The sequence below is a fragment of the Pempheris klunzingeri genome, chromosome 9 (assembly GCF_042242105.1).
Source record: "Pempheris klunzingeri isolate RE-2024b chromosome 9, fPemKlu1.hap1, whole genome shotgun sequence".
Lineage (NCBI taxonomy): Eukaryota > Metazoa > Chordata > Actinopteri > Acropomatiformes > Pempheridae > Pempheris > Pempheris klunzingeri.
The window spans coordinates 27,119,566-27,140,923 of record NC_092020.1 but is presented as its reverse complement, the minus strand read 5'-3'; the positions used below and the strand labels follow the sequence as shown (position 1 = coordinate 27,140,923).

At 44.4% G+C, this 21,358-nt stretch overlaps 1 protein-coding gene across 1 annotated transcript in view; it reads right to left on the bottom strand.

Annotated features, from left to right (window-relative positions):
• Positions 1-7,493: 7,493 nt before the first annotated feature.
• The window catches only part of LOC139206968 (protocadherin-1-like), a 177,747-nt gene continuing 163,882 nt past the window's right edge, over positions 7,494-21,358 (bottom strand). The window contains exon 5 of the mRNA XM_070836588.1: positions 7,494-7,915. Within this exon, the coding sequence (XP_070692689.1) occupies positions 7,494-7,915 (422 nt within the window). The remainder of the gene's footprint in view (positions 7,916-21,358) is intronic.

Sequence of the window (21,358 nt, the reverse complement as noted above, 5' to 3'; positions counted from 1 at the left end):
TTTATATTCATACAGTATGTCTATAGCAGTGTTGATTCCATAACATTGATAAAACAACTGCGACAACAACAAAAATGTATAATATTTATAAAGTTGGCTTGTTTCATGCTCAGCTGGAGCCTCGTCCTCTGAGACTCCAGCATCAGTATAATACACAACCAAAAAACAGCAAACCACTCCAAACTTTATCACATGACTTCATGTGGAACAAGTCGGCCGCTCTGACGGCGTCGCTTGGTTCTGGACTTTAGACTTGTGCACTGATGCGGTTAAATAAAGGTCACAGAGTAAAACCAATTAAAACCAAAGGAAACGTCCGTCATTCAAATATCTGATCAAGTGACTGGTTGAGCTTCTGGGAACATGATTTCAAAGTAGAAATTTTAGCCGAAAAATGAATGAAACCTCAAAAAAGAGAGGAAAACCTTTAAAAAATCACGTGATCTGGTTTAACTGGCTCTGAGGGTGCAGATCAGAGACTGAGGTTTGAAAAATGCTGTCCTAACACCGACACCAGCCGCTTTTTCAGGGTTTAAAACACCCGACGTTAACGTAGACGACCTCTAGTGGCTGTAGTCGTTATGACGGGAGCGAAGCAGGAAGTCAGGTGACGTAGGAGCGACAAAGCGACGGGTCGCACCACCGCTCACGTCTCCACGTTGAGGGCTTCAAGGCTAAAGTCCCAAACAAACAGCAGCGAGGACATTAGAGGCACAAACTTGTTCCAGACTGAATATTAGTGGACGGAGAGAAGAGAGAAGATGATTTCACTGAGTCCTGATGTGACGGACAGACTCCAAACATCAGACTGAGGAGACGAGTCGGAGGGGGCCGGGGGGGGCGCTGAGTGAAATAATTCCCGTTGTGTTCTCGAACAACTGCACAGAGCGAGCAACCAGAAACATTCATGTTTTACCGTCATTTAGGAGCAGATTCAACAACGACATGACTCATAAAGAGAAGTTTCACGAGTGGATCAGTGTTTAAGTGAAGGAAACACAGGCTGCATCTCAAAGCCTGCGCTCAATAAATAAAGACCAGGAAGTCCACTTGGGACTTTTGTTGGATTCTGAATCATGTTGACATGTTAACGGACCTGATCTCGCTGCAGGTTATTTATTCAAATTTAAGATGTACAAATGTGACTTTTTTGTTGTTCCTACAGAAGAAACTCGTCTTAAAGCTTCGCTCATTTGTATTTTTGATTCCCTCTGACATGTGATCAAACATCCAGCGGACCCACAGCACCAACATCCGGCTGGAGGTCCAACATTCACAGACGTGAAGGGTGCAGCAAGACCAGAAGCTAAAAACAGGCTAAAAAAGCCTGGTAGAGCTGCAGAGATGAACAGTGTGATCCAGCGCTAACAGGAAAAGCATTGATACGTCACTACAAAAGTAAAAGGTTTGAGACGCAGTCTGTGTTTTAAGAAACAGGACGTGTGTCTGACAGCAGTGGATTCATTCATTCATTCACACATAATGTCTGTCAGTAGTAAACCAAAGTGTTCTTAAAAATCAAGCAAAGCATTTTTAGAGGACATTTCAGTCATAAATCAGTGTTCCAGAGGCTCACTAGTGCTCTTAATGGTAATAAACCAACAAACACTGGATTTAAAGAGTTTTAATTGTAAACCAGCGTGTGTCCAGAGATACGGGACGGTTTTAGGAGGCAGAGCTGATGAGAAAGATGATGAATCCTAAATGTGAAGATCTTAATGCAGCTCTAGAAACCTCCTGGACGGCTAATTGAAGAGGAGGAGCAGCAGCTGGAGAAGCTCCTCTTCCTCTGCAGCGCAAACATCATAAATACACACATGCAAATATTTCCAGTCACTGAAACACACTTGAAAGTGAATGTGGAGGCAGTCGGACGAGAGGTGGACGCTCTGCATGCAGAGACACACACACACACACACACACACACACACACACAGGCTGGCTGTCAGTGTGTGTGACAGCCGCTCTCCTGGGGGCTGATGGGTAGGTGGTGGTGGGGGTGTTCGGTAGGTGTACTGGGGGTTCAGGTGATCCTCTAGGGAGCAGGAAATGCTTGTTGTCTGACAGGAAGCCTCAAGACTAAAAAGCTTGAGACACACACACACACACACACACACACACACGCACTGTGTGGACACGGACCTTCATGTGGTTGGAAATGCTCCACTGTTCCTGTAAATGTGTTTCAAACTGTAGACTTAAAGGGAAAATGCATAATTTCTTCAGTTCAGGTAAAAATAATAATAAAAAAAAAAGGTTTGGTGTAATCTGATTACTTAGAGGTTGACTTTATTCCATTTCGTCATTCTTTAGTTTTTCACGTGTGTGTTTGAAGCTCTTAAACAAGTGGAAACACACCACACGGCCAAAGTGACGTGGTCTGAATCCCTGCAGCAGGTTGAGCACACGGAGGAGCAGCTCGGTCCACACACTGTTGGCCTGCTACTATTATTCATTGTTATTTTTCTTGTTATTGTTGGCGCACACACACACACACACACACACACACACACACACACACTTTGCTGTGAGGTAAAGCCAACAGCAACGCCAGAGGTCACCAGAGGTCACCACAGGTTGCTTTCCCTCTTCTGGGGTTAATTGGTGCCAAAGATTTGAGGTTAAACTAACTCTACATGACTCTGACCTCTCTCCTCTATCTTTACCTGAGACAGCACAACACGCCGGCCGCCAGGGAGCCCGGCGGCATCGTGGAGAGGAAAAGAATGACTAGTTTACGGTGAAACTGTAAAAGCGTGGCGAGGGGGAAAAGGAAGGAGGAGGGTCGATGTGGACCTCCATGTTGGGCCTGTAAATAATCAATCAGAGCTCTGAGCGCCAGCGTTAAATCACCAGAGGAAGATGGGGCCGCGGCGGCGCCCGTGAACTCTAAATCTCTGTCACTGGGAGGGTTGACGGCGGCTGAATGATGGTCGATTTATCTGCATGGAACACTGACTGCGTGTGTGTGTGTGTGTGTGTGTGTGTGTGTGTGTGGTTTCTGCACAGGTAGACACGTCGACGATGAATCAAATCGCCTTCAGAAATCGGAGGAATCGTGTTTTGAATCGATCGACACACACCTCACCTCGCACATCCAGCTTCAGCACGTCAAAAACAAATGTATGTTCAGTAAAAACCAATTAAGCTGCGGCGCTGAAACCACATCAAAAAAAAACAAAACCAAAGAAGAAGCAGGGGAACGAAGCGGGCCGACACACTCGGTGCAGGCGATTGTTTGCCTAATAAAACCAAAAAAAGCCCCCCCCCATGACACCGCAGATGGCCCCGTTTTGCTGCCTGTTTAGACTTCGAAGGCGTCGCAGCCCGGCGGCGTCACTTTGATGTTCTCTCTGTGATTCTGGAGGGTGGATGTTCACATCACACACGCTGCAAAAAATACATGACAAGTCATTTTAGTCTCATATTCAGCGCGGGTGGAATAATCCCACTTGTTCCCACAGCAGCTTTCTTTGTTTCAGGAAGTTTTTTAGAAATTAATTGATGTGAGATAAAGTGAGGCAGGTTCCTTCACCAGGAAGAGGTACGTTTGATTTCTGGCTTGATTTAATGCTTTAACACATAATAAATACTAAACAATAACACCGGTATCTTTAAACCTCGGCCCTATTTTTAGTGACGTGATGGAGGCAGCAGCAGAGCAGCAGCTCTAAAATCCCTGTTTTAGTGAATGGAATCTGGTGTGTGTGCAGAGAGCGATATAACAGCTGTTTGTGGTTAAACCAAAAGGATCTTCCAGGTCTCTCTCTGTAGGGATCCTTTCCATGATGCTGTCACACACTTAGAATAACACTCTGAGCCTGTCAGTGGATCAAACAAGCTCTTTTAGTGGACCTACTGTGATCAGGTGCAGTTGCAGCCACTGCAGCCCGTTTGGTGTCTGCTGGCTGAGGTGATCTACTGGACCAGTTCCAACACTTTTACTACCTACCAGTCACAGTAGACACCAAAATATATTTAAATAATTGGGCCCAGGTTTATAAAGGGCAGTTACCCTTTAAGTAATATTCAAAGCGACTAATGGTGGATAGTTTAGTTCAGGTGCAGGACAGAAGCACACGATGGAAAACAACGAGTCGTCTGCATAGAGAAGTCCTCTGCTGTTTTTTTCTAAATCTGTTTTTGGTCAAACAAACAATCCAGTTAGAGTTTTTATGGTTTAAAAATCCTCTCCTGACTTTTTTCCACATTCTTAATGGAAAAGCGAGAAGATTCCCGGGATCTCTGTTGAGCGAATGTGTTTGAGACTAAAAATAATAATCCAGCCATCTTGAAGTTTTCTACTGTCGTGTATGTTTCCCGCTGCGTCAGTAAATATTTGTACTTTAAAAATGAACAGTACAATAACAGTAAGAACTGACCTTCTCTGCTGTTTTAGAGGTTTAGAGTCTCTTTGGGGACAAGGGGGGGGGGGGGGTTTGGCTGCTGTCAACATCTTCCTACTGGATCAAACATGTTTATACTTTTATTTATTAAAAATCCAAATGAATATTAATGTAACATTCTCTATAGGAGCCACAGTCCTGCTTTATGGCTGAATATTATTCATATTCTGGTATTTTATTCTATTTAAATTTGTACTCTGAGCGATTACATTTATATTTTATGTATGTTTGCTGTTGATGTACTCAGAAATTCATTCAGGTCTCTTAAAGACAGACTGAGGATTTTGCAATTTTTATGAGAGTGTTTTCTTGTTTCAACTCAATTTTGTGAACGGGACAGCAGATTAGAAATCCCTATTTAGCTGGTGGGCATGTGTCTATTAATATTCATTATAAGGCTCTGTACTACGCATCAACATGGGGTCCAGGCGCTGGGCTTGAATAAGGTGGATGACACTGAAATATACACTTGTTCAATCATTTCCTCGCTTGTATTATGAGATGATTTCACTCCGCAGGCTGATTTCTTGCTTTGTTTTAGGACTTGAGGACTCAGTATGAGACTAAATGACTTGTTTTTGCAGAGCACTTTCTCACTGTGTGGTTCCTTTCATCCATCCAGCCTCAGCTAGCGTGCCTCACTACAGGTGAAATCTCACATTACCCTCAGCAGCCATTAACACCAGGCTCACAATGAATAAACTTCCAAACCAGCTCGCTTTTACTGGTGCAAATTATCGCCGGTAATGTGCGGAGCCTCGGGTTGTAATTAGAGTTTCTCTGCTGCGCTGTGTGGAGTTGGTGTTAGTGGACTGAAGCCTGCACAGGTGTCATTAATCCTGCATTCCTGGGCGACTGCCGCACCGCAGGACGCGGCGCCCACCTCCCCCGCTGCACAGAGCTAACAGGTTTAACAAATACTTCTGCTAAACGCCAAACAGCTCGGCCTCACACTGAGGAGGTAAAGAGGCGGGAACTAACGAGAGGCGACACTGACCAGAGAGCTCTTCCTTCAAGCTCAGGAACGCAGCGGGGGAACATTCGCCAGCGTTACAAACACACTCACACAGCTGAGATGTGTAGAGGTGCACTGATACCGCCGGTGTCTCACAGAGCTGCTGTGTGCCGGCACGACTCCTTAACTTACTCTCCCTTTGTGCATCAAGCTTTACAGTCTTTTGCTGTGTAACTGTCTTCGTCCTAACAAGAGAGTAATTAACGACTGGAACAAGGTACTGCCTCTCCAAAACCACCGGGATGGATCAGGACTAAATTAGCTGTGAACATTCATGTTCCCCAGAGGACAAAGTTAGAAGATGGAGTGATGCCCTGATCGTACCTCTAGCGCCACCATCGGGCTTCTGCTTTAACTCAAATCTAAGCAACATCCCGCCATGACATTTACCGTTCACATTCCTGCTCCCCAGATGATGAACCCCTCTGCCCTCTCCTCATGTCCTCTGGCACCACATTCACTTCATTTCTATCTATCTTGAACTGATTGGAAGGTTTGATGGGCTGAAAAGAACTAAAGCTGCAAAAGATGATTTTTCTCAGATTTCTGTTCTTTTTTTTTTGATTCATCAGTTAATTATTTGGTCTCATTGTTGAGGAAACTGTTTGTTAGAATCTAATCCAGAGATAATCAGTTTACAACGACGTAAAAACGGCAAATCTTGACATTCGTGAAGCCGAACTAAAGAAAGTTTGATGTTTCAGCTGTACTGCAGCCTCCTCAAGCTCAGGCGAAATGTTTCTTTGATGTGACAACATGAGTTCATACGTAAAAAAGTCATTTATCATCGGAAAAGGACTTTTTTTTTTTTTCAATTTTACACATGAAAACAAAAATGTGTGTGTTCTTCATGTCTGAGGTTTTTTGGGTAGCTTTTTTTGAGAATAAATGTAACTGTCACACCCTTTCACGGTAACTTTTATGGTATACTACTGACAAGAGCATTAACATCACGATCGGGTTCTCGGATCCACTGACTGAAGCACTTAGAGCTCAGATTTCTTTCGGTTCTGAATAAGTTGGTATCTGTGCACCTCGGATGATTTTGTCCCCTCATGAACCCAAATTCAACTGTGTTGTAAAGATATAGAGGAGAGAAACAAATAATAAAAAGTCTTGTGTTTGTAACTCGGCACCGTCGGTGATGCTCAAGAGTCCAGGTTCCTGCAGAGTGACGGTGAACGCCGCGGCATCGTTTCTCTGTACATGCGAAGATTTTCAGTCCATCAGTCCGACGTTAGGTGAAGTTCTGCAGACAGGCCGACAGCCACGGACCCTCACAGCTTCCTCTGCCACTGTTTGTAGTATTTACAGCTCTGTACACTGAAAAAAGACCTCTTCACGGCAAAAAACTAACAGACCTGAAAGAGTTCTCAACAACAACTCCAGAGACGGGAAAACAGCCGCGTTTCTGCAAACGTCTTTACGTTGACAACAAGCTGTTCCTGATAAAAACGAGCCCAGTTGATTTGATGCAACTCGGCTCAAAAATGTATTTCCTGGAGGCTCCGGAGTCGACAGAGGAAAAATTAAAAAGAAAAAATGAAATCAAACTAATCCAAATCCAAAAAATTCAGGATAGATAGCATTACACGGTATACTTAAGTAGGATTTACAAGAAGTTCTTCTCCTACCCCAAAAAGGTGTTTTTTCTTTTTCTGCTCCAACACAGCAACAAAGCCTAAAGCAACGCACAAAAATCCAACTCAAATACGTGAGTAGCTAAATAGTTTCCCATTAAATTATCACAACAATGTGGTGTAGTTTACATTCCTTCCGCAGCAGCGGGAGCCGCGTGTTTTCTTCAATTGACTTTAATTAATTCTATTTTACATTTGATTGGTTTCTAGAGGGGGTGGCGGCGGTGGCAGTGGGCGAGGTGGGCGAGGGACTAAAGCCTTGTACGGTGGATGCAGTTATAAAAAGGAAGAAGGGAGTCGGTGCTGCGGCACGGCGAGTAATAGGCACAGGGGGCGGCAGTGAGGGGCGGGACAGGTGGTGGCGAGCAGCGACGGGGGATGAGGAGGAGCGTAGGGAGGAGGGTGGGGGTTTTAAGGTGGAGAGCTGCGCCCTCACAGGTAGATCTCCCTCTTGGAGGTCTGGCCGGTCGGAGTGGTGGCTGAGTGGTACTCCACCGCCTGGCTCAGCGGGATCTCCTCCAGCCCACAGTCTTTACCGGACGAGTCTCCGCCCCCCGGGTAGGCACTGCTGTAGGGCGTCATGAACCGCATGTTGGCCACTTTGGAGCTGCTGCCGCCGCCGCCCGTCCCGCGCTCCTCCGTCGTCAGGGGCTTGGGGCTGCCGTTGGCCATCAGCTGCTCCTGCCCGTCCATCTCCTGGTAAGGCACAAAGGTAGAGAGCGTGGGGGCGTTCTTGGACACCTTGCGGGTGGGGGAAGGCTGGCCGGGCATCCAGCAGGAGTCAGAGTGGCCGAACTCGGTGCACTCGTGGGTGCAGTTACCAGTCATCGCCACGTCGGGGAGAGGCCTGAGGTCTGTGGAGAGGAAGACAGAGAAACAGAGGAAGGATGAGAAACCTGGAAGCAACAGGGGAGGAGAAAAAAGGCCGAGATGGAGATGAAGTTTAGGTACAGAACTCTCTCAGGGAGTTCTTTCAAAGACAATAATAATTTAGTTTGTTTCCCACCAAGGAGGAGAAGAAGTGTGCGATTAGAAACCCCCCCTCACATCACATCAGCGAACACATCCAGGACCCCTCACTGAACTCCCCAGAACAGACCGACTGATGCTGCACCATGTTGTGGGACAGATCGGTGATTGGGAGGCACTTTGTTTAATCAAATGGGCGGAGAAACAGATGGATTATTGGAATTGTGCATAATTCTGATATAAATTCTGATGTGCTTCACTTTATGTTAATGTCCATCTGACCTTTTCTAGCTCACGCCCACCACCCTCACAGTTTACACTGTGGAAGATCTACTCTCTTTTCTTGTTTGAATAACTTGCTGCCTGTGTATCTTATATTCTGTATGTTTTTACTGGTTTGCTGTCTGATGTGCATTGAATGTACTTTTGTGAAGACAAATTTCCACTGTGGACCATAAAAGTCAGTCAGTGTGATCTAATGTCATTATTTCTGTATAATAGTTGCACTACTGTTCTTTGTCTATTTGAATGATTTTTTTTTTTTATCCCCTTTGTGTTTGTCTTTTATTGACATCTCTGATGTTTAGTGTCACATGTTGCTTATTGTTCAGACGCTTGTTTGTCTGGGATTTTGTTTAATATCTGGCTGCAGTGCAATTTCCTCAGAGATAATACAGTTTAGAGTCAGAGATGACTTCAAATAGAAGTGTGTTTGACACATAAAGCTTCCCCGTCACAAACACTGGTGTTTCTGTGTGCAAAGATCTCTTCTGTGTAAATGCCTTAAAGCCACCAAACCTGAGAGTGCAGTGTCACAGTTCAGCTGGCAAGAGCCGGAGATGCTGATTAAAACTGTCATTATCCCTTTATCCACACGCTCACTGCTTCCCATTTGAAGGAAATCAATTAAAGCTCAGTGTGTATTTTTAAAGTCACTAATAGTTCACAAAGTGCCAGGAACGTCGCTTAATTTGTTGCTGAAAGACGGAAACCACATATCAAACAGCGGCTGCTGAGCGTGAAACAGGATCAGCTGATTTAAAGGAGGAAAAAAAACACGCTCAGATTCGTTAAAACGTTAATTATGTTGCACAAACAGCCAATTAAGGCAAAAATAACAAGAGTGTAACTGCTCTTCTCTTTACCTACGTGGCGACGGATGACAGGTACAGGAGACGCTTTAAAAAGTTATTTAATTTCCGTCTTTTTTCTTTTACACGTTGATATTGTGAGTAATAAGGTCACGGTTTCTCCCCCCGGGTTTCTGTTCACTCTCTCCTTTTCTCACGTTGGTTTTTGTGTGATTTGAGCTTTAATCCTGAGCCTCTGAGACAGGCAGGCGGGCAGACAGACAGAGAGTGACAGACAGGCGGACGCGGGGCTGAGTTCGCATTTAAAAAAAATCACAGCTTAGAACGGAAAAAGGTCAGAGATGGAAGCAGAAATATCAATGCGTATGCAGAAAGTAACCTTTCTTCTATGCGTGACATTAGATCATTCTTTGATACTGGAGGCTGGAGGCTGATGGGGGGTGAAGGGGGTGCCAGTCCTCCCGGGGAATGGCGCTTATTTCCCAAAATGCCCTCTGCTTCATGCATAATTTAAATTCATTGCCTCCTTTTTGCAAAAGGAGCTACAGTCGGCTTTTCTGTCTGTTTGCGGGTTGATGTGTACAGTCTAATCCCGCAGAGTGCTGAGTAGCGACTGCGCCCCGTCTTTTTTTTCCCTCCTTCCCCTCCACACATTCTCACGGCCGCCGCTGCCGTGGATTTTAGTTTTTAAGCACTTCCCATGCAAAAGCAAGGTGCTTGCAAAAATGTTAAGTCATGTGCGAGTGGCTGCCGAGTTCAGAGCGGCTGTTTAATAAGTGCTTTGCCTCTGAACGTCGTGTCAGCAGGAGGCTTATAGAGCACGGACGCCCTCAGAGCTGCACGGCTGAACAAACTGTAAACTTGACTCACTTCAACAACAACAGAAAAAGGACTCAGCAGCCAAGTTCAGCCGGACTGCAGCCTCTAGGGAGACTTTTCAGCAACAACTAAGACCTCTGAACTCTGACTTTGTGTCTGTAAATGCCATTTAAACCTCTTCGAAACCGGCCACCAGCGTTTAGTCTCAGTTAAACATCGTCATGCTAGTAGCAGCTACTGCTGGCTCAGTCCCACAGACATTATCTTATTAGCCACCATTTTGTCAGATAAGTGGCCCAGCAAATACAGTGATAGTCCAAAAAATGCCCGTTATCCCAAAAACAAACGGGCAAAAATCCCCCAAAACACCTGCAGCTGTTGGTTTGGTGACCGTCGGCCCTGACCGTGGGGCTGAGGTGATTCTACTGAGTGATAAGGGGCTGAAGATCCTCGTCCATTTCTCAGGTGTTTGTCATGTGAGATACTAAAAATGTTCCTGTCTATGATCAGGTAGAGCTAAACTGGCCGTGTCGCTAATGAACGTGTGCAGTTCTTACGCTTGTGGCTGGTTAATAATTACTAGTGCTGATAATCACTGTGTAATGTGGACTTACTAGAGAGACTGTTTTTCTGAGACTATTCATTGAATCCAGATTAATTTTTTACTAACTCTTAACAGTTGGTGGTTTATTCTTCCTCTAATTAAAAAAATCATCATCACTGAGTCTGCTGTGTTTTATCCAACACTAATGTTTCATATTTGCTTCAATTAAAAACTTGAATCATCAGCTGCTGTCCTCAGCCTTTACTGGCTCATTGGTTGGCTGCACGGTAACGACGGCGGATCAGAACTTCTAAAAGATGCATCTCTTTGGTGTTTGACAATAATCAATAAGAGCTCTGGCTTCAAGCAGGATGTCAGTCTGTCTATCCAAAGCAAGAAAGACTGACAACAATTGGTCAAATTTCCATGAAACTCGTGGTCTCCAGGCAGCCCTGGATTAGTAACCGGACAAAGCAGTCCGCCCCAAACTACCCCAAGGCAAGGCGAGTCCCCGGGGCCTGAAAAGGCTCCAGGTTTACTGTGTGGCATCTGGTTTGTGCTAATTTAATTGAAAAACAGTTTTAGAATAATGCACCACTGAAGTCAAACATCAGCAGACATGATAAAAGCATTAAGGTCTTCCTCCCTGATCCTGATTCTTGTGCTGAAGACCTTCACTCCTCCAGTTCTGCTCCCCTGATGATCACAGTTTATTCCAACATTCATTTGTGCTTGTCAAATTACCTCACATCAAACTTAGGGGCAGTTCCAGCATAATATAACTGTACACATCACACAGGCAGTGGGACAAACAGGGGGGGGTAAATAGGGGCCACTGAGCATGTTCATCAGACCATGTCTGAAGTGACCCTCAGGCTTTTCCTCTTGTGCCACCACCAAGTCTTCCTAAAACTCAGAGTTCAGTTCCTCCTGTCAACTCCCCAAACTCACTTTGAAGAGGATTCAGAATCCGTCTAATGCACCAACATGTGTCATGTCGACCTCCTAACGTTGTATTTCCTGGATATCAGTCCCGTTTGTGCTCAGCTGAGTTACAGATGTTCCTCCTGACGCTCATGTGTGTCACCGACTGTATACGAGCCCTCTGACACTCAGAGCCTCGGCGCCTTTCTCAGGGGAGCCATCTTTGAACAGGTGATGTTTACGAGCGCAGACGGAGATAAACAGGAAGCTGACCTTCTGTTCAGTCACTCCTGCCGTGGCATGATGTGATCAAACTGTTGCTTCAGTGCAACCTGTCTGCCTCGTGCCCCATCTGAGAGTCGTTCTGAACACGTCACTCACAGTAAGACTCTTTTAAATGATATCTGTGTGTTAGCTCTAACGTCTAATTATGTTTATTGTGACATGGCTGTTTACAGAAAAACTGTCCTCACTCACTAATCTTCTTCTTTTGCTTCCTCTTTTGCCATTTTTTGATGAGTATTAAGTTGCTGTCAGCAAAACTTATCTCTTCCTGCTACAGTGTGCACAGATCTTTCAAATTAAAAGCCTCTTTAGTGGCTCAAAGAGCATAATCACTCCCAGTCCTGCCACATTTCTCATGTGCAACATCTGCAGCTTGTGATTTCATCGACAGCAACACAACACGGATGAGAAAAAAAACAGCACAGTAGAGAAGATTTTAACAGTTTCTGTTTAAAAAAAGATGTTTTGTATGTCAAAAATATGCCAGGAACGAAGAAATTAAACCCACTGAGACGCCAGAAGAAACAAACGTGCACAATAGAGGAGGACGTGTGGATTCATTGACAGAAACTGAACAGAGGTTGAAGAAACAGCAAAGTAGAAATGACAGGAGTGGATTTGTTTTGAATTCTGAGAGTATAGGAACGTTTTTGCACTGATGGAAACGGACGTCATTGTGAATAAGACGAAACTCTGATATTATCCTGTTTCAAATAAAGGCCTGAGACTCTCTGCAGTTCAGATGAATAAAAGTCAAGATCACAATTCATGAATGTACAGTAAGCACTGCTTACTGTACATTCATGAATTGTGATCTTGACTTTTATTTATCTTTGATGTGTATGTGTACATGTGTAGGATCTTTGGTGTGCATGAACACAAACTGGCTGCATGAGTGAAGTGTGTCGGTACCGTACCACTACAGGAATTCCTTAATATGCACTTGACATATGACCCAATATTCAAAACAGCGGAGAACGGGGGCCAATCAGAGTGTGACCGCGCGGCGATGTGTAGCTCTAATCACAGGACTTAACGCTGGGCTGATGGGGTCGTGTTTGTCCTAATTATTGAGCACAAGAACTAATTGGCCCTGGTTTGAGATGAAGCTAATTGGCCAGCATGATGGGAGGAAGGGTTTAGGCGGTTAGGGTGGGTTGTGGCAAAGATCAGTAACGGTTCTGGCTAATAAGGCCGTCCTCCGGTGGTGGGTATGAGCGGGTTTCTGCCAAACCATCATCATCATCATCATCATCATCATCAAAGGATGTGAAGGCTGAGCAGGAGTCCTGCTGACGGAGCAGTTTGTACTGCAGTGGACACTCATTAGTGACTGAAGCACAAACATCTGAGAACTTTGTCGCCTGAAGAGTAAAATACAGACTTTGATATGAAACTGTTCTCTAAGTGACCTCGTGATGCCGTTAATGGGATTTATGTAATTCATGTTTTCTTTTGATAACTGGCTTTTTTAATCTTTTTGTGTTGGTGTAACCAGTTTTTTTTTGTTTCTTAGAGCCTGAAGACGTCAGTGCTCCTCATCCGTCATCTCCCACCTTCGTCAGCTCAAACTACACTTTACAATAATGACTGAGGTAGCAAATTAGGAGCGACTTGCTAATCAGCGAATGGTTAACTTGAATATCTCTGATGAATGACGGGTTTGACTACATTAATGAAACATTAGGTAATAATGAGTCCATTAGAGACATGCTGACCATTCCTTCATGAGCCGGTCCTCATTAGCTAGCGGCAAAGAACTGGTTACAACCAATTCATCCCTCATTAGTTAATATTAAACCAAGTAAAGTGTTTTATTCTACGATGAAGTGAAGTTACCACTCAGCCATCAAGGAGCCGTTACTGGTTTTATGATTCATGGACTCATCAGCGACTCATGAAGAAAGAGGTCAGCATGTGTGTTCATAGATATTAATGACTTAATCATCACTAATGATTTATCAATATGGTAACTCTACATTAACCGTTCATTAACTATGGGCTCACTCCTGATTCGTTCAGTAACACCATAAGTTTGGTGCCCTCAAAAAATATCAGAAGCCTGATGGTCAGATTCAGATTTCATGCTCCACAGAGGATAAAACCCTTTGATTGCTACCACTAGCGCCACCCTCAGGACAGATTTTACATTGTAATATTTAATGAAACTGTGACAGCGGGACTCGTTTGGTACTTTATGTATGATGATAGACTCCTGCTGCCTCACGGGGGGGCTTTAAACTGTTAGCGTCGTCCCATTAACCACACAGAGTTACATGGACTAAGTGGCAGCAGCACTGGTCAGAGATTCCAGGTTCTTCATCAGTACTTAAGGGAAGTTTCTGAAAAGTTGTGCGGTAACCCCTGGAGGAGGAAATGCCATCCCTCCTCTCTCCACAGGACCCTCGGCGAGGCTCGGCCGACTGTCAGAGGGGCCGTAACGCCGAATTCAAGGTTGCCTCTATTAGTCAAGGCTATTTAAAATGGAGTAGCCCTCCTGAGTTTTTCCCCCTGTAGCCCTTATCGGCACTCCTGAGTTCCAGTTAACCCCGGGGACCCTCGCTCGCCCTGCTGGCCTCTCTCTCTGCATAATACACTCCGCTACCTTGGTCACCATTTTCCGGTCAAACTAATTAGATTTCAGAGTCCCCGCTTGGGAAGATGTCAGTGGTACGAAATGAAAATAATTTCCAGATGAGTATCTGACATTTTACGCTGTCGACTGGAGTAAAGAGCCCAGGTGGACTGGCTCTCCCTTTCCCTTTTTTCCCCTCCTCTTCCTCCTCTTTTCCGCTCCATCACTTTAGTCGCAGAGATATGCTAAATCCTCGTGCTTCCCCTCTCTCTGCTCAGTCCTGGGTGATAAATGGAAGCCAATGTACACAAAAGAGAGCTTTTCTTTTTTCTGCTTCTGCTTGAAGTGTTAATGTGTTTAATTACTTTGAAGCTGTGTGTGTGTGTGTGTGTGTGTGTGTGTGTGTGTGTGTGTGTGTGTGTGTGTGTGTGTGTGTGTGTGTGTTGCAGTTAAAGCTGCAGCAGGAAAACCTTCAATTAATGCCTTTTCTCTGTCGATGACAATGCCTCCAATTTATCTTATAGGAACAATAGAGGAGTGAGAGGAGGTGCAGCTGCTCTGAACGCTCAAAGACGTCCAGGAGAAAGCAAACGACATGCTGCTGCCTCCCCCGCTGCAATCAGCGCTGACGCCAGCAGCCCCCCCCCCCCCCCCCCCCCCCCCCCCCCACACACACACACACACACACACACACACACACACACACACACACACACACAGAGGATACCTCAGGTCTAGAAACACGTCACCGACTTACACTCGTTCCCTGGAGGCTGAAACCACGCTCTGTATTTGTTGGATGCTCTCAGGGTCCGAGCAGGTGACCGTGGCACCTGAACCTGTCAGACTGTTTGCTGAAGCTCATGAAAAACAACCTGCAAACGTGATCCGGCAGCAGAGTCCAGAGACACTGGAAGACTTCCAGGATCAGACACCTCAACAGCCATGTTGCCCAAAGAGTCACAGCATGAGACTGTTCCCTCAGACCTCCTAGGGCCTCATTTAGGCCTCCTAAGACCTTATTGGGCCTCCTCAGACCTCGTCAGGCTTCCTCAGACCTCCTAGGGCCTCATTTGGGCCTCCTAAGACCTCGTCAGGCCTCGTCAGACCTCATCAGGCCTCATTGGGCCCCCTCAGACCTCATCAGGTCTCATCAAGCATCCTCAGACCTTGTCAGGCCTCCTCAGGCCTCCTCAGCCCTCCTCAGGCCTCATTGGGCCTCATCAGACCTCGTCAGGCCTCATTGGGCCTCCTCTCAGACCTCATTGGGCCTCATCAGACCTCGTCAGGCATCTTCAGACCTCGTCAGGCCTCCTAAGACCTTCTAAGGCCTCATCAGGCCTCCTAAGATCTGATCAGGCCTCCTAAGATCTGATCAGGCCTCCTCAGACCTTCTAAGACCTCCTCAGACCTCTTTGGTGTCCTAGATGCAGGATCAGTTGATAGTAAATTCTCTTATTCACGTCTGTTGGGTCGCTCCGTCACTGGACTGATCTCCAGCAGCTGATTGGTGGCTCTTCCATGAAGTAACTTGTGTTCTTGTAGTTTCACACCTGTCTTATTCTATTTTACCTTGTTTGTCTCACTCTTTATTGTATTTATTGGTCCTTTCATTATGTGTTTCTTTTGCATTTTGTCACCGAGCTTTTAATGTTTTATATAAATCCCTTTGAATTTCCTTCTTGTTGAAATCTGCTATACAAATAAACTTGCCTTGCCTATTTATTTTTCCAGTAACCTTCGGCTCTCGACCTCTCCCGTCACATATTTGTTATTGCTTGGATATTCTTTTTTACCTGCCAAGTTTTTCCACATCTGAATGTCAGATCTAAGAATAGAGGGTGTCTTTACAGATTGTAAGTCTCTCTGCCCGTCATCCAGTCGGAGTCGAGATGGTGGCAAACTCTTACATAAAATGGTTTGTATGTGTTCTGATCCGCCTCCTGTATGGTTCGGGTTTGGTTAAGATCACGACCAAAAAGACCTGGACTGTGGAGATCACTCATTCATTCCTTTCTCTATGATAGACACTCCATAGTTTGCTCTACAGTGGGCGTTAAAATGACATTTTGGACACTTGTGAATCACTGTCTGTCTGACAGCGGTACAGTTGCTCTAGCGAGAGCTTTTCTATTTATGTGATGTTATGCATTGCATTGTGGGATTGTAGCAGATGCAGTTTATTCTCTGCGTATACACACAAAAAGGAACTGAATTGAGAGACGAGTCATCGTTACTGTGCAGTGTCATGACACACGATTATCCCCATTTCCTGAAAACGACACCACTGGTCGGATTGTTAAAGAGGGTTAAAACTATGTAAAGTCTTATTCAGAACTCACTATACTAATGCGAGACTTGCAAAACTATATCCCTCAGTTAAGGATGCCTGTGGTAGATGCAATTTATCTCCTGCAAATCATGCTCATATGTTCTGGTCTTGTGCTAAACTGGGGCCGTTTTGGACATACATTTTTGACACATTAACTAGGGCATATGGTTATACTATCGTTGCAAACAGTTTGTCTGCATTACACCCTCCACAAGTGCTCCTAAAAATTTGAAACAGGCCTTGGCGTTCTCCACCCTATTAGCTCGGCGTCTGATTCTCCTCATTTGGAAGCTCCCTGGTCCCCCTTCACATTCGCGATGGGTTCGTGAGGTGGTTTATAATTTGAAGCTTGAAAGACTCAGGTTTGCACTAAAAGGTTCTGCAAAATCATTTCATGTTACTTGGGATCCTTTTTTGAAATATATACATTCGCTGGACTTTTCGCCTGGGCTGGAGGATTGAAACGTGTACACCTTCATTTAATTATTTAATAATTTCGTTTAATTTAATTTAAATTTATTTATGTAATTATTATTACTATTTATTTATTTTTTGGTATTTTATTTCTTTTATTTATTTATTTTTTTTCTCTCCTCTTTTTTTTTTTTTTTTTTTCTTTTTGTGTTCGAAGTGTCTGGCCTGGCGGTGGGTGGGGGGAAGAGGGGTGACAGTCAGATGTGCCAATCCGCATTTATTCTGTATTTTTGTTTCTTGTGCTGTGCATCACACTGTTTGTCTAAAATGTTCAAAATGTTCTATAAATAAAGTTGGAAAAAAAAAAAAAAAGAGGGTTAAAACTCATATTTACATTTGGTGTTTGGCAGCGATGGAGGAAGAGCCACACAGTCCACGTAGTGACGAGGTCGAGGTGGATGGATTCACGTACTTCTGTCATTAATATTCTGATTTGAACCCAAACATAGTTTTGTACTTTTTTTTTTTTTCGTACATTTGTATTTTTCTTATTTATTGTTTGTATTCATGGTGGTGGTCACTTTAACTTCTATACTACTGTAACACCAGAATTTTTCCCCGGGGATCAATAAAGTATTTCTATCGATCTAGTTCTAGAAGTTGTTTTGGAGAATAAACTTAAGCAAACTACAGCTCTTACATGTTGTTTTGGGAGTCTTTGGAAAAGTTTCCATATGAAGGCGTTTTGTCATTTCTCTTTTTAAGCGTGCTCCCCTGTTTGGCACCTCTCAGCTTCCGTACCCTGACCTCTCCTCCTGTTTGTATAGTGTGTGGATGTTTTGCAGACTGTTACTCATGAACAACACCTTAAAATACGTGAACCTGGAGGGGAAACAAACCTTCCCAGCAGAGTCTCCTGACCTCAGACTGATAACGCTCCTCGCAGACATTATTCACTGCAGATGGAGTGTAGATTTCTCTCTGTAACACTGCTCAGTAAAGAAGCAACACTTGTTATTTCAAACACACACCGATGTAAACCTGAATCTGTGTTCATGGTCACACAGCACCTCAGTACTGATCCTCAGTTCAATAAAGCTTGTACACACACACACACACACACACACACACACTGCTGAACTCTGTTCCTATAAAGATTTTACAAGCTTTTCCCAAACTATCACCAACCCAACTCTAAAATGTCCAGATATTTGTACCAGTAACTCTAAACAGAATAATTTAAGAGACAGTGGAGACTGAAGATCATCAACAACAAGCTCCAAATATATTCTGTTCTTCACTGCACACTGACGGACTGTTTGTTTCCTACAGATGGAAACTGGCTGCTCACCACCTCCACACGTCTTTCACAGATTACCACGACATTTGGTGCCATTATTCATGGAAATCTGAGAGCCGCCGGCAGGTCAAAGGAAACACCTTCACATTTGTTTAGTGGCAGCAAACAGCTACAGATTTATGAATGTTTGTTCAAATCTATGTAAAGGTTCTGCAGCTAAAACAAAGCGTCCACTTAGTTTTAATATATTTTAATTTCTATTAATTCAGACTTCCAGCCAGTGAGGAACAGAAATACGGCTAATGTCCGACCCCAGCTGTACCCAGAACACCTCTGAAGCTCTCCGGTCTGCAGGCTGAGCTAAGCTAACGATATTTAGCCTTTTAGTTGTTCCCTGAGCTCAGTATCTGAGCTCTGTGCTAAGTGTGTAGCTTAGCGCTCTCTTCATCCATTTTATTCAATCCTTTAAGTATACATTACCATGTATTTTCACTGTATCCTCACCAAATAATAGAGACTGATTGACGTGACATGAGCTCGGAGGTGAACTTCTCATCCTACTCCTTTAAAAGTACATTTTCCCGTCGTGTTCCTCCTCTGTTTTGATTGTCGGAGGCTTTTTGTGGCTCTGAGGAGGATGCTGACTGTAATCTGCTCTGATCAGAGACGACTCGCAGCAGAAAATATATATTTTTTTTAATCATGGAGACGTGAATTCAGGTTTAAATCAGTTTTAGCTGCAGATATCTCTGATGTCTGTTTCTCCTTCCTTTGTTTCTTCCCTCCATCGTCCCTCTTGTCTTTGTTTTCTGTCCCTCCATCAGTCCGTCATCTCTCTCTCTCTCTCTCTGACCCCCCAGTCTGGCTCTGTGTGGAAACCTTGCCGGCTCTAATTAAACTTTGGGCAGATTAGAACTTTGCCTTGTCAGTCTTTATTCATGCTTAAACAAGTTATTACTTTTTGAGAAATTAAATTAGCCGGCAATTAATTAATCGACACAGAGCTGGGAAAGAGGACGAAGGGGAGGAGGGAGGGAGGGAGGAGAGGGGGAGGGAGGAGAGGGGGAGATGAAAGTGGAGGAAAAGAAGACAGGAAAAAAGGGGGGGAAGAGAAGTCGGGTTTGGCAGAAAATGAAGGAAAAGGAGACATAAATTTATGTCAAAGATGGAAGGAAGGAAAAAAGAGAATACGAGATATTTAAATGTCATCTGTTCTTTCACTAATTAGCAGGAGAGATGGAGATCAAAATCATTTGTGTTTTTTTTCTTCCAAACATCAACATTCGATGCTTTCAGAAGTCAAAATGACCCCCCCATCCTCCTCCTCCTCCTCCTCCTCCTCCTCCTCCTCCTGCAGACAACGTATCAGACAGACGAGCACTCCTTCCGCTTCCTCGTTCTCCAAATCCAAACTTAATTCTCCCTCAGACTCTGAAAGCAGAACAGAGTCTCTACTTTGTCTCTCTTCAGTTTAACGGCAGCCGTGTCTCCTCTTCCTCCTCCTCTTCCTCCTCCTCCATCGACATATGGACCCCCCCTTCTCTCTGAGTTATAAATCCAGTTTGATAATTCCCTGTCCAGTCGGGGAGAGGAGGAGGAGGTCGGAGAGAAACGATGGCGACGATGGTTTATCTTTGAAAGTCCTCTTCCTTCCTTTTCTCCTTCTTTGCTGTCCACTTCCTTTCTTCCTAAACTCTTTCCTTTCCTCCAGCAGTTGCAGATGTCGTCATCCAACATATTTCCGTCAGCTGTTGCCTAAAATGCCTCCAGGAGTCCTTCCTTCCTTCCTTCTTTCCTCCCTTCTTCTTTCCTTCCTTCCTTTCCTCAGATCAGATCAGACACAGTCTTCCTTCAGTCTCTTCTAACCGTCCTCATCCTCTCCTTTCCTGAGCAGGTTTCTCTTTCCTCCTTCCTTTCCTCCGTTCTCACCATCTTCCTCTCTGCGTCTTTCTTCCTTGATCTTCACCTTCTGACTTCCTTCCTGCTCCCTCAGACTCCTTGTTTCCTTCTTCTCTACAGTTTTCTTTGGTCCCAAACTCTCCTCATGCTGCAGTTTATTTAGATGAATGGTCGTCGTTCTGTCTAGTTTACTCTCCTTCCTTCCTTCCTTCCCTCCCTCCATCCTTAAACACCTGAGCTACACTCACATCTTTCCTGCTGTTCAGTCCCTCCTTTGTCGATCCAGGTCTAATCTATATTTTAACATCCACTCTCCAGCTGATCAATAATCAGCTGCTGCCTCAGCACAGTCGGACGCGTCACGCAGGGACAGTTTGACCCACCGCGGGCAGCGAGCGGAGGCCTCAACGTTCTCAGGAGGCTTCAGGAGGCTTCAGGAGGCTTCAGGAGGCTTCAGGAGGCTTCAGCGCTGCAGGTTTGTGAGTGAAATGAGCGAGTCTGTAGCCTCTTAATGATCCCGACCGCTCGCTCTTTTCTTCACTGTGTTTTCTTTGTCGTTTGTGTTTTGATATTCTGGACTTCTATCCTCTGCTTCTGTCTCTATTCATATTTGATCATCAGCTAAACTTCATCTCTCTGTGAAGCTCTGGTTGTTTTAAATGTCTCCATCGTAAGAAATAAAGTCTGCTGTGTCATTAACCTCTGATCAGATAATTCAACAAAGATCATGTAGACTTTAAGCTCTATTTTATTTAGACACGTCTGCTGGTGTTTAAAGGAACATTTCACTCTTCTGTGGACCAGGAAACAGAGTTATGATGAAATTTCAGTGAGATCCAAGAAGAGTATTTCTTATTTTCTTGAATTGTTGCTGTCTGTCTGGACTCCAGGTTTGTTTAGTTCTGATGATGAATGTCTTCGTCTAATATCTTGAGACCTTGTTGGAAATACGTCCTTTCACTTTATGATGTTTGGATCCTTTTAAATTGTAGTTTCTGTATCTGATAATCCACAAATAAACTCCATTAATCAGTCTAAACACTTTAAGCTGCTTTTGTTAAATGGAGAAAAGGGTTTTGTGAAGAATATTGTTCATATTCCTTGAACAAATCCAGTGTTTATACCAAAGCAGAGCTATTTGCAGA